General features: G+C 35.4%; 1 protein-coding gene and 1 pseudogene across 8 annotated transcripts in view; one reads left to right on the top strand and one right to left on the bottom strand.

Annotated features, from left to right (window-relative positions):
• LOC101138063 (UDP-glucuronosyltransferase 2A3-like) overlaps window positions 1-14,321 on the top strand; it is a 476,474-nt pseudogene that overhangs the window by 38,694 nt on the left and 423,459 nt on the right.
• Window positions 1-14,321, bottom strand: part of YTHDC1 (YTH N6-methyladenosine RNA binding protein C1) — a 36,833-nt gene that overhangs the window by 19,891 nt on the left and 2,621 nt on the right. For 4 of the 8 annotated variants that reach the window (XM_055385832.2, XM_055385833.2, XM_055385834.2 and 1 more), the window contains exons 1-5: window positions 10,862-10,934; window positions 5,100-5,201; window positions 4,387-4,715; window positions 3,839-4,265; window positions 135-224 (exon numbers count right to left, since the gene is read on the bottom strand). In XM_055385832.2, coding sequence (XP_055241807.1) covers window positions 135-224; window positions 3,839-4,265; window positions 4,387-4,715; window positions 5,100-5,201; window positions 10,862-10,919 — 1,006 coding nt within the window. In that variant the 5' untranslated portion in view covers window positions 10,920-10,934. Of the gene's footprint in view, window positions 1-134; window positions 225-3,838; window positions 4,266-4,386; window positions 4,716-5,099; window positions 5,202-10,861; window positions 10,935-14,321 lie in introns of those variants that run through there. The other 4 variants (XM_019025454.4, XM_004038743.5, XM_019025455.4 and 1 more) reach the window with 1 other exon arrangement.

Below are 14,321 nucleotides of genomic sequence, written 5' to 3'. Positions count from 1 at the left end.
AATTATTACACTGAACATGCCAAAAATCAGTGCTAATGGACATCAACAAGTTCACACTAAACTACAGCCTCCACACGCTTTCTAAAGCAGATTACATTAGAATCAAGTCAGATATGATCACAAAATGAGAATACCTGCATATGACTCTGATGCAGAGCTTCCACTTCTATCAAAAACAATTGGAGATATGCCTCTAGCTCTCTTCCTTTCCTTCTTTTTCTCATCTAAAAAGAACAAGAGTTTTTTTTTTAAATCACAATACAGAAACGAAGAGAAGTAATCAAACAAGAATGTATCATTACATGTCTAGTTTTTGCATAGCCCTTCTTTTAGTCTGTGCTCCTCTCTCCTGATCCCTCAATTTCCTCAGAATGTTTTATTTTAAAAATACTGTTTAAAAAGTACGGGCATCTTGTTTCTCTCATCAGTTTCAATCAAATAAAAACACGAAATAACTACAAAGTCAGGGCCTTAATTGCCATATATAGGTGGCCTTGAATACAGTTTTCCAAGCGGGGGGGAAATTTGCAAAGCAAAAACAATTTCTTTCAAAACTGTGTCCTTTCTACGCACCAGGTTAACACTGTCTTAAGTCCTTATTTTTTTAAACTCCACTACCATTCTTCAGCACAATTACAATTCTGATTCTATCTTAAGAGATCTGATGAACCCCTGAACCCAAAGCTTTACAACTGGAAAAATATATATACCATAATTAGTGATTCCCTTCTGGTTGCCATTGCTTTTGTGTCTTCTATTCCATTCTCCTTAGCCATTTCCTCCCTGGATTACTGCTCTTATTTTCAAATTCAATTTAAAATTTATCCCTACAGTTTTAATGGTAGCCTGTGTATTTCTGTAAGAGAGCTGAAAATCTTCAGTATATAGAAAAGGTTTGGATTACCTGCCATGTAAGAACCAGTCCCAAGCTTAATTTGGAACTTTGTAAGCATATACATGAGGACTTGAAATGGAATTCAGCTCTCCTGTTTATTTTTATTTTAGTTTTACCATGATAAGCTCCTTTTACTTTTCAGCTTAGAGATAAGGGAATACGAAGAAAAAAATGCATATACTTATTTTTATATAAACAATGGAAAGCTGAAAAATAATAATCAGTGATCATGTATACAATAACCTACTATATAATGACAGCTATTTAAAAAGCTTTAACTACTTATCTCCTTTAATTCTCATAACAAGTTCACAAGATATTCTCATTACAGATGAAGAAACCTTGGATTAGACAGGCAGTTAGGCAACTAGACGAGGGTCCCACAGTTCCTGGATGGCAGAACCTAGACTCAAGGGCAGGTCCTCTGGCTTGAGCAAGTAGAAAGGATGTTTTATACTATTTTTGAAAGCTGATTACAAGTTTAACTAGTTTTGGGGGCTTTTTTCATTATTTCTTTCAAAAGTTCTGACATGTTTCTTCTAATTTTTCCCCCATGGATATTTCTTTCAGTAGTCTAAGCATTATGAATGCATCTGACTGAGTGTAATTTATCTCTTGTTGCTGTTAAAAAAGAATTATTTCATGGTCCAAAGTACTAAAAAGGGCCTGGTGCAGTTGCTCGTGCCTGTAATCCCAGCACTTTGGGAGGTCGAGGCAGGCAGATCACTTGACCTCAGGAGTTCGAGACCAGCCTGGGCAACATAGCAAGACCCTCTTTATATAAAGACAAAAACAATAATTAAAAAGTTACTAAAAAGATCTGAGATAATGCAGGGAAAATAACAGAAGCAGAAGATCCTACTCAATTGTTTTTATATAATGCTAAACCTAGCATTAGCATGAGAAATCTCCAAGGAATTTTCATCATTTTTGTATGAATAACTCCCAATGCTCTTAAGTTTATGGCCCTCTCCCCCAACTATTACTCTCAGGTCAAAAGAACAATGAAAATCATCTAATAAATAAACTGTTATCAATCAGTCTGTTGCTTTTATAAAGTTACCAAAAATTCTGAGAATAAGGTAAAATGAACTGGAATCTAGAAAATTCATGACAGAGAAACTCAACTGTGATCACTTTTATTTAAAAACTGACGTCTCTTAATCAAGAAGTTCCAAAATCACCCCATTACTCTTTCATAAACTATTGTATAAAAAAAATTTCCTGCATATTAATATAGTACCTAAAGCATGTTCCACATAAGGGATTTTCCTTTAATAAGGAAAATAAAACTTTCAGGTATCTCTTTTAGAATAAACCTAGTCTGGTAACAGAGTTTTGATATCAAGATTTATTATAAAACTACAGTTGCCATTTAATTTGAAATGTCTTCTCCACAAAAACAAAGTGTGTCAATCAAGTTACCTTACTATGGTATCATCTAGGAGCCTGTTACAAATGCAATTTCTGGTCCTACCCATTTAAGTAAGTTCCCTTTGTTTAATGTAAACAATACAAACATTAAAGTCTAAGAAATAACAGAGATACCAAAAAGAAGATTCCTACAACAAAACGTTCCCTACCCACGGGAGTGGTTTCATACATTCTCCACAATAGATGAACATTCAACACATACTGCTAATGAAATATTTCTTATCTTAAATTATAAAAAATATATCCTATCAGTTTGTAAAAGGCATGATGGAAGCATAAAGATTTCATATGTTTTTACAACAAATCCAACTACTACTCATCTATTCCGTTTAACTCTACCTCCCTTGAAAAGCCTATCTTAACTCCCAAACCTAGAATTCTAGTGAACAAAAGGTTGAAAGCACTTCAGTTGCCAATCACTAGAAAATAACTGGCCATCTGCTCTACCTATACTGTATGTAGTATAGATATATACTATCCATATAGTATAAATATATAGTATAATATATATAGTATAGATATATACTATCTGTATATAGTATAGGTAGAGCAGATGGCCAGTTATCTTCTAGTGATTGGCAACTGAAGTACTTTTCTATACTATATATATAAAACAATGTACTATTATAAATGATCAAATTCTATAATAAACTGTAAATGTATTTCAAAAAAATAGGAATTTTCTTATGTTTAGTACATTTTGCTTATGTAGCAATCTGGTAGCATCTTTACATAAGACAGTCATGAGATTATAATCATCATACAGTGCTCTGTAAGTACCCTGACCTCTCCTTGCTGTACCCTCCCCCAAGAAAAGTTCCCCTAAGCCTAGTGCCTCCAACTACGTTAATAGTCATACATTTTTGTCTCATAGGTATATAGAGGCAGGATATATATAGCATTGAAGAAATGACTGAAGATGGCTCTTACCTGATTTTTCCACAAGAATTTTACTTATAGTCTTCATCTCCATCTTATACCTTACACCCCAGCCCTCTTGTCGACCCTGTCTCAGCCAGTCAACTGACAGACACAAAATTAGAAGAAAAGTCTGTGCTCCCAGAGATAAAAAAGAAATAATCTGTTTTGATTCTGAAGCCATATGATGGAAATCTAGGGGTATTTTACCAAGGAAATACTGTAATACCCAGTGGACAGGTTTCCTATGAATATACTTCAAGTACATCAGTGTTTAAATAAACTGCTGACTGGTATGAAAATCTAAGAATTTACAGAAATCTGAAATACATTTCCTTATACAGAATCAAATGGACTTGTGTTCATTTACAACACAACCAATCTGTAGCTAGGAAATGCCTTTCCTAAAATATGTAAATCTTATCCAAGATTATTCAAATGTATTTATAACATTCAAAAGCATATAAAGGATCACAAGACAATCCTATTAATATCCCCCATCTCCTCAACAATTTTATAATTTAAACATTTTCAAGACTGAAACCTATCAAGCTTTTTTTAAGACAAACTTTTACATATAAAAAGTAGTACCTGATCCATCTGTGCCTGAACCAGATCTGACAGACCCATCTGTGAAGGAAACAGATTCAGAACCAGAGTCACTGGCCTCACTTCGAGTGTCATAATCATTTCCCTCCTCTTTCTGGTCTCTCTCATCCTGTTCATATTCTTCTTCTTCCTCCTCCTCCTCCTCCTCTTCCTCCTCCTCCTCCTCTTCCTCCTCCTCCTCTCCATCTTCATCCACCTCTTCATCTTCTTCTGCATCTTCTTCTACTTCTTCATCTTCCTCCACATCTTCTTCCACTCCTTCCTCCTCATTCTCAGTGTTGTTGCCTTGCTCATCAGAAGAACCACTGCTGCCAGTCTCATGGTCAGAGCCATATTCTTCAGAGTTCACTTCTTCCTTAGAAGACTGGCTGGATCTGCTTGCACGTCTATCCACTTCAAGCCCAATTCTCTGATGTTTAAAGAAAAAGGGAATCAGCAGTCATATAAAAGACAAGGTCAGGGTGAATAAACAGTTCTAAAGCCTCAAAAAGAATGGCTTTCTGTTTTATATCTGCAATAATATTTACTACCTCAGAACCATCTGGCGTAGGAGATTTGGCCCTCCTTTCAGGATCCCTTTTCCGGACACAGGTTTTTTCAGGTTGATTCTTATAAGGTTCTCTGGAGGCACTACTTGATAGACGAATTTTCCGATCAGCATCTAGACGCTTGTTTCTTTCAGATCTTTGATATTCCTCATTTTTATACTCTGTGGCTGACTTTCCTTTTGTACTAACTATTCTTTTGTTATTGCTAACAGATGAGCTCAGTGGCTTAGAAACCAGTTGTCTTGAATGGACAGAAGGCTTTTGTCGTTTGGTATCAGTAGATTCCATTCGATCACTTTTTCTTTTTGATCCTTTAAAATACAATGTAAAAAAAAAAAAAAAGAAGTATTTGTAGTATTCCATTTATTTCACCAAAGACTGACAATAATATATACATCAGGAAGGGGGGAAAGGCCTCATTTCTTTAAAAGTCTTCTGAGAGATTTCTTCTCCAGAGATAATCTAAAAGAAAACATAGCTTTCAACTATGGGAATAAAACCATATATTTGAGAAGTTTCATATATTAGAAAAAAACAGATTATCCCTATTCATATGGATACCAGTTTATTATGTACATTTAGTGTTAACTGACTCAAGGAACAAGCACAAAAAAGCACAGTCATTTTTTTTTAAGAAATTGAATCTCCTCTATTTATACTGTTATTTCAACAAAAATAATAGAACTCTTACATACCCTTTTTCTCGTTTTTATCTTGTTCACTCTCTGGATTATACAGTTCATCATCTTGTTCTGGTACTTCAGTTAAAATATCATCCAGAACATTAAGTTCTCCATCTGCAAATAAAATTAAAAATTAATAGGGAAAAATCACTATCATTGAACATGTATTTTTGAGTACTTACTAAGTGTGAGGCCACAAGCGCCTAGGAGCTTTTACTTTTATATAAAAAGCTTTACTTTTATTTCAGAATCAAGACACAAGATTAATTTCTATAAAACTAATACAGGGTAAAGAATTGGCCAGTCGTGGTGGCTCATGCCTGCAATCCCAGCACTTCGGGAGGCTGAGGCAAGCCAATCACGTGACGCCAGGAGTTTGAGACCAGCCTGGCCAACATGGCAAAACCCTGCTCTGCTAAAAATACAAAAATTAGCAGGGCATGGTGGCACATGCCTTTAACCCCAGCTACTCAGAAGGCTGAGGCACAAGAATCACTTGAACCTGGGAAGCAGAGGTTGCAGTAAGCCAAGATTGTGCCACTGCATTCCAGCCTGGGCGATAAGAGTGAGTTTCTCAAAATACACACACACACACACAAATAGAAGTCTGGGCTATCTGGTCTACAAAGCCAGGAGTATACATCTCAGAAGGCATGAAAAGATATACTGAGGCATAAAAAGAAAATGCAAGAATGTCTCTATTTTTACCTCATTCTTTAATTTCTAATATTTCTGAGGGCTTTAAAATGTGTACAATAAATTAGTATAGAAATACGTATGTACAACTTATAAATACACATTTACCAAAAATGTGCACTCTCCACAATTACAAAGGGAAAACAACTTTACAGTGGAGAAATGTTTCACAGGCCAAATTAACCAGATAAAGTTAACATCACCAGTAATGAGACAAATCAACATCATGGACCTCCTGTAACAATGCTCTGAGAATAGAACAATGCTTTTGTAATGTTCTATGCAAAATGGAAAAGCTGAACCTACATGAGGAAAAAAATCAGACAACCCAAATTAAAGGGTATCCAAATATGTCACTGTCATGACACAAAGAGTAAGAACTATTTCATATCAAAGCAGACCTAGAGAGGCATGATAACTGAACACAGCCCACAATATTGGACATAATTGGAAAAACTGGTGAAATCTGAATAAAGTTTGTAAATCAGAATAAGTAGCAATGTTATTTTTCTAATTTTGACTGTACTATGGTTAAGTCAAAGTCCTTATAACACATATTTAAGTATTTAGGGACAAAGATATATTATGTCTACAACTTACAAATGGTTCAGGAAAAAAGTGTGCACACATGCACATACACACACAGACACACAGAATGAGACAAATGTGACAAAATGCTAAAATCTGCAGAATGTGTTTGGAGAGTAAAAGAAAATTCTTCACACTGCACTTGTAGCTATTATGCTTATCTGAAATTATGTCAAACTGCAAGTTAAATGAAAAAATTATCAATGTGCTATATAATTAAAAAAACATTTAGAGCCTGCTGGTGTGGACTGTAAAAGCATAAAACTTGTTCAGAGAAGGGAACTATGACTTTATTCAATGATCATGAAAGCATAAAACTCAGTTTTGTCCCCACTTCTACCTTGTCCAACAAGATAAACCTTAGAAATACACACAAATACCATTTTAAATTTTAAAATGTACTAATGCTAATAGTAAATGTTTAAACATTAACTATTCCAATATCAAAAACATCTTTCCAAATTTAAGGTGTGCCAAAGAAGAAGTATAAAGCCATGAAAACTGATGAGATAGAACAATTACATTTGTGGCTTCAGGAAAAAAACAAAGCCCACTTGAATTACAGAAAGGTCTATTAATTAACCTGGGGGCTATAAACAGGTTAAATGGGATTCAAATTTTCCCCAAAGTGGGAAAGAAATCAGTGACTGAAGAGAATAGTTAATACAAACGATAAGGTTACATAGGAAATGGAAAAGATAACATTTTCCTTTACATTTGGAAACAGACACAATCTAAAGATATCTGAAAATTACTATATCTGGAATAGCAAAATTGATCATTTTGGGTGGTACCAATGCTGATATGTACTTTCTATCATTTTTCTAAAATGAAAACAGGCTATATGGGTTTTTATTTTTGTTTACTTTTAAAAAATCTTATTTAAAATCAAGATATGTCAAACAAAAAAGCTTCTCTCATCATCTAGATTCATGTTTTTGCTAAGAAAAATTTCTTCAAGATCTGAATGGTGGCAAACACCATTTTTGGACTCTAAATTATAAAAAAAAATAGTCTGATAGAAGTAAATCCATGTTTTACAGATGTTTAATAAGTACTGGGTCAAAGCTCACTAATCAGTAAAAAAGTAGATCCAACAGGTCTTCACAGAATCAAATACATTTGTAGAAGACAAAAAGAAAAAATTTAAGACTATCACAATGAAATAGGCAAATAATGCTATACAAATCTTTTCATAAAATCACTAGATCTTATTCAGAAATATCATCCCCGAACCCTGAACATTTATATTATATACTTTAGACATGCTAAATTTAACACAGAATGAAATAATTTTGCAGAATGTTAATTTAAATAAATTTAAGTTTCAAAGACACTTAAAGCCTGGTTTTCCTATAAAAAGGGGTATTACTGTTTTAAAGTTTTAACGAATTCAAATTCAGATATTGGTTATAGTTTTAGAAAGCACCTACAACCTTTTTCAAGACAACAAATATTAACCAATGCTTACTACTTTTTAAAAATACTTTGTCACTTTTAAATTTTTATCACTTTTAAAATATATCATATATACAAATCATATAAAATAGAGCATGTTTAATCATTCATTACTTTGCAGATAAAGAAATAGAAGCTCAAATGTTCGAGTTGACCAAATACACTTGTCTAGTAACAAATGGATATTAGTATGAAGTTCCGGCTTTAGAAATCGACAGTTAAATCAGATGGGGAACAATAAAAGCAACTTTAACCAAAGTATAAAGAACACAAATGCAAAATATTAAAAGGGCATATATACTAGAACATAAATTTCAAATTAGTGCACCAGAAAGCTCTATATCTTTAACATTACAACATTTAAAATCTACTGAAATATTCAAAATCAACTATAACACCCTCACTTAAATGATGTACACACTTTTATCCGTATTATAGTCCATAACATCAATAAACTGTGTGGTTTTACCACAAACTGGCAAACTAAAACCTACAGGATAAACATGGCCCATTGCCTATTTAGAATGGCCTGCAAGAATGGTTTTTACATTTTTAAGGCGCTTATTAACAAAAAGAAAAAAAAAAGCAAAGAATATGTCAGAGAACACTTACAGCCCACAAAGCCTATTTGGCCCTTTACAAAGAGTTTTGCCAACCCCTGATATAATACAAATGACCAAATTTTAAGTACTTTTCTCCATCACTGAAACTCCTTATATATACACTGGAATATAATATACAAGGGGAAAAGTCTTGGAGGTTAAGGAAATGCAGGTTATAGCTTGCATTTAGGTATCAGGAAATTCCCAGTCTTTCTGAGTTCAAGATTCTTCACCTCTGATATGAGGCACTTAAAAAAGGTCAGTTTTGGGGAAAGGAAAAGCAGGACATTTGAATCTTCTATGAGTTTTTCAACCTGTAAGAAGACTCTCCTTCCTTATAACTATTGGACTTTAATAAAACCTGCCTGCCCCAACCCTCTTGCTAGTGACTGGGCTATGTGATATATATAAAATCTGGTCCAGAACACAAAACAAAATTCCTTCTTCAACAAAACAGGTATGGTATATGCATACATGTTCTGATTATCTACTGCTGTATAAGATGATCGCCCTAAAACTTGACTTAAAACGGTAACACCTTTCATTATGGCTCATGGTTCCAGGGCTCAACCGGGGTCTCCCATGTGGCTGCAGTCAAATGGGGCTGGGGCTGGGGCTGAAATCATCTGAAGGCTTGTTCATTGACAAGTCTCGCTGATGTCTAGGCTGGGAAGATTCAAAGCTGGAGCTTCTCCAACATTTCTGTGTGTGTGATTACTCATTACTATGGCAACCACTGAGTAGGCAGATCTTTTACATGGTAGTTTAGGACTCTCGTGTCCCAACAGAGACGGGAACAGGTAGAAATCCAGCAACACCATCACAGTATTTATTCATCACAAAAGCTTACCTAGCTTCAAAGAGAGGGGACACATACTCCAATCACTGTTGACAGAAGTGTCATACATAATACATGACAGATGTTTCCAAAATTACTATAGTTTTATTTAAGGGTAAATATTTTAATTATATACGTGAGGTGCATTTTTAATAACAAAAATTCATTTAAATAGGTCAATGTTAAAGCTTATAGTATTAAGTTATAAAGCTAATGTAAACTGCTTCTTCTGGCCATATTCTTCACTGACTTGAAAAAGTACACTTTGCATACATTTTAATTCATTTTTTTAACAGAGAATGAATTATAAAAGAAGAAACATTTTAATACTCTCACAAGCTGCTGCTGTTAAAGACTATAATCATCACTGGCATATCCTTTTTGAAAAGAAATAATTATCTCTTTTAGATATAAAGTAATATCCACTAGTTCTAGGTTGACTTTCTTTAACCTACCTGAACAAACGTTTTTAACCATTTCCTTTGTCCTGAAATTTAACATTACTGATATTCTATATAAAGAGATATGTATACTTTCAATTACTTCATAATAGTTTGACAGTAGTATCCCAACCCAAGAATAACAACAGTAAACAAAGATTAGAAATGCCAGGTTAAGAAAAGGCCTATAAGCATACAATTCATGCACTACAAAAATCCTAATTTCTATGACATAAAGCACTTCACATTGAAAGCCTTTTTTAGGTGTCTATATAGAGAACTATAGACATTAAAAATCACTTTTTTGTTTGTTTGTTTTTTTGGAGACAGTCTCTCTCTGTCACTCAGGCTGGAGTGCAGTGGCGCAATCTGGGATCACTGCAACCTCCACTTCCCAGGTTCAAGTGATTCTCCTGACTCAGCCTCCTGAGTAGCTAGGATTACAGAGGCCCGCCACACCATGCCCAGCTAATTTTTGTTATTTTTAGTAGAGACAGGGTTTCACCATGTTGTCCAGGCTGTTCTCGAACTCCTGACCTCAGGTGATCCACCTGCCTTGGCCTCCCAAAGTCTTGGGATTATAGGCATGAGCCACCGTGCCCGGCCTTAAAAAATCACTTAAAATCTTTAAAAAAAAAAAAAAAAAAAAAATTTTTTTTTTGAGACAGTCTCACTGTTGCCGAGGCTGGAGTGCAGTGACATGATCTCAACTCACTGCAACCTCCGCCTCTGAGGTTCAAGCCATTCTCCCTGCCTCAGCCTCCCAAGTAGCTGGGATTACAGGCACCTGCCACCACACCGAGCTAAATTTTTATATTTTTAGTAGAGAAGTGGTTTTGCCATGTTGGCCACGCTGGTCTCGAACTCCTGACCTCAGGTTAAAATCTATAAAATTTTGTTCCAAAATTAAGATGTCACAAAAAGATGGAATTTTTTATAATGTGCCAGTTCAAGAAATAAGCTTAATGAAACAATCCTACATTAAACAGTATTTACATTTAGAGCTAAAATTCAAATCTATCTAAAAGTTTTACACTAGCAGTCTAGAGGATAAACTCAGCTCTTGAATGCTGTTTTTAAAAATTCTAAGGATTTAATATGAAAACCCACTTAAAAAAATACTATTTGATTATTAGGGGCCCAGATTCTCACCTGAAAACAACCAGCTGGAGCAGTCTAGTCTTCTGTTAAGACACAGAGAAGGTAACATATGTCAAAGTTTTGCATGAGACAATCTGGGTTTGTATCTGGTGAATGAGTTTGTATCTGGTGAATCAGTATTACTACCTGAACAAAGAGCATGCTGGCTCTTAAAAAAAAAAAAAAAACTCATGATACCTAACATATTAAGCAAGTACTTTATCTGCCGATTCTGGCATGCACACACATCTGCAACCCCTGCATAACACTGATCTTAAACTTGAAAAAAACCCAAGGCTCAGTTTAATACACTAAGGCACAGGAACATCAAACTAGTTTTAGTATACCATATATAATACTTTGGGAAAGAGGAGGAAAGCTAAAGGGGACAATCCTACTCAACTCCAGAAGATTAACTTCCTTGACAGTTGCAAGCACTGTGTTGTCAGATCTTCCACATTTTCAAGAGGACTCTGAAACCCAGATTTTTATTTGGAATTGCATGACTCTTCAGTGCTGCCTCAATTAAAAATGAAACAGCTGGCTGCTAGATTCCACAGTTGGCTGCTAGATTCCTCCGTGAAAGTATAATCACGTGTGAATGTTCTGTATTAATATTATACACAAACTAATAGCAAAATGAGTTTTGAGGTAAAGGTACAGATTCCCAGGATACAGGAAGTAAACAAGGATATAAAAAGAGTAACAGGTCGGGCATGGTGGTTCACACTTGTAATCCCAGCATTTTGGGAGGCCAAAGCAGGCATATAGCTTGAGCTCAGGAGCTTGAAATCCGCTTGGGCAACATGATGAAACCCTATCTCTACAAAAAACACAAAAATTAGTGGTGTGCACCGCACCTGTAGCCTCAGCTACTTAGGAAGCTGAAGTGGGAGAATCACCAGAGTCTGGGGAGGTCGCGGCTGCAGTGAGCCCTGATCGCACTACTGCACTTCGGCCTGGGCAACAGAGTAAGACCCTGTCTCCCCGCCAACAACAAAAAAAATCATTATTTTTAAGGCCTGTTCAAAAACTGACAAGATGTTAGAAATAACAAAGCTAGCTGTTTGTTGCTTGGCTGGGGGATTTTTGTTTTAGGTAAACATGGCAACTTAAAATTTACCATAATCTTTACATTCTTGGCCAGGAAGGTCACAAACTTTAACTCTAGGGATATCAGGGTAGAAAATTAACCTTTATCTGGGACAGTCATTTTTTACTGCAGAAGCTTCTGGGTCAGAAGACAGTGCTATTTATTAACATGTGAGGTTCCAGCATCAGACTAAGATTTAGTATTTAAGGAAAGTTAAATATTAAATATACTACACATTTTGTTTTCTAACACAAGGTACCAAAATAAATATTTTAATTCATTTAATATAATTTTAGTGGGACTTGGCAATGGAGCAAGATTACTAGAACCTCCCCCTTCTATTGTCTTGTAATGTACATTGTACATTTAGACCAGTTTCTCAGTTTTTGTCATTGAAAATTGTCATTCCTCCAAATGAAGTTTAAAAACTTGGATTTCCCATCCAAAACAGCTGTCTTATAAAAACATACAATTTAAGTGCAAAGATATCATTTTAAATTTTCTACCTTACTTATACTATAGGTAAAATAAATATATTGGAGTATCAATTATGTACTCTATGCTTTACAGAGCGCAAACTAAAGTGAACCAAGACAGGCAATTTTATCCTAAGAAATTACTATAGTGAGGGCCATAGTATATACACATAGTATATACAAATGTTGTGGCACAGTCATCATTTTGATGTTCAGATACACAAATATTTCCCATTGTGTTACTACTGCCTACAGTAGCACGCCCAACAGATCTGTTGCCTAGGGACAATAGACTATACCATACAGCCTAGATATGTAGTAGGTTATGCCACCTAAGTTTGTGTAAACACACTATGATAACACAACAAAACCGCCTAACAATGCCCATCTTCATTGTTAAATGACACGACTGTGTGTGCACGTGACTGTGTGTGTGTGTGTGCACATGACTGTGTGTACGTGTGTGTGTGTATATATATATACACACCTGCATGTAACCGTCTGTATAAGGGCTGGGCACGGTGGCTCACACCTGTAATTCCAGCACTTTGGGAGGCTAAGGCAGGCAGACTGCTTAAGCCTGGGAGTTCAAGACAATCCTGGGCAACATAGGAAGACCTCGTCTCTACTAAAAATAAAAAATTAGCTGGGCATGGTGGCACACACCTGTAGTCCCAGCTACTAGGGAGGCTGAGATGGGAGGATCACTTGAGCCCTTGGGAGGTTGGGGCTGCAGTGAGCTGTGACTGCTCCACTGCACTCCAGCCTAGGTGACAGAAGCCGTCTGAAAACAACTGTGTGTATATATACAGTAGTCCCTCACTTATCCAAGGTTTTGCTTTTGAGGGTTTGTTACCCCCAGTCAACTGAGTCAATCACTGTCCAAAGATATAAAAATGGAGAATTCCAGAAATAATTCATAAGTTTTAAATTGTGAGCTAAGTAGTGTGATGAAATTACGCACTGTCCCACTCTGTCCTGCCTGGAAAGTGAATCATCCCTTTGGTCAACAAATATTTGCATTGCATATGTTACCTGCCATTAGTCATTTAGTAACTGTCTCGGGTAGTAGATCAACTGTCCACATATGGCAGTGTCAGTGTTCAAAGTAACTCTTATTTTACTTAATAATAGCCCCAAAGCACAAGAGTAGTGATGATGGCATACTGTAATGACTGTTCTACTTTATTATTGTTGTGGTTGATCTCTTACAGTCCCTGACTTATAAATTAAACTTCATCATAGGTATATACATATAGAAAAAAACATAGTATAGATAGGATATAGTAATATCCATTGTTTCAGGTATCCACTGTGGATCTTAGAAGGTATTTACCAGGAATAAGGCTGGTAGAGGTTGGGGGTCAGGGGAGAACTGTTGTATAACTTAAACTGAGAAACTCTTAGCTTTCGTTATCATACTGCATATGTCATATAACCAGTCAGTCAATGAAGTCCAACCTGGTAAATATTCAAGGTACTGAAACACAATTACTGTATACAAAGAACCCAGTGAACAAGACAGATGTACTCCGGGCACTCAGGGAGCTTCTAGTCTGGTAATCTAGAAAACACGTTATTTTTAACGCAGTAACTCATTACACATTACTCATACACATTTTGGATAGATTAAACTTTTGTAACTGTTCTTTGTAGAGAACTTTGTAAAAGATTAATACAATTTATACAAGGTGTTTGCAATAATAGAAAAGATGCATATTTCCTCCTTATATAGAAAAATGGCATTTAATATTAGTTAACACCAACATTGCAACACCTTTCAAATCCAGTTTCTTGGGCAAATTATCACCACAGGAATCACAGGGAGCTAGCAATCTGTCCAGTTATATGGGCTGCAGCTTCTAGGTATGAGTATTATTGAAGCATTGTTATAGATTATAGA

This window comes from Gorilla gorilla, chromosome 3 (assembly GCF_029281585.2).
Source record: "Gorilla gorilla gorilla isolate KB3781 chromosome 3, NHGRI_mGorGor1-v2.1_pri, whole genome shotgun sequence".
In the NCBI taxonomy this organism is placed as follows: Eukaryota; Metazoa; Chordata; class Mammalia; order Primates; family Hominidae; genus Gorilla; species Gorilla gorilla.
The sequence above is the reverse complement of the archived record's forward strand: the minus strand, read 5'-3'. Positions and strand labels throughout refer to the sequence as shown.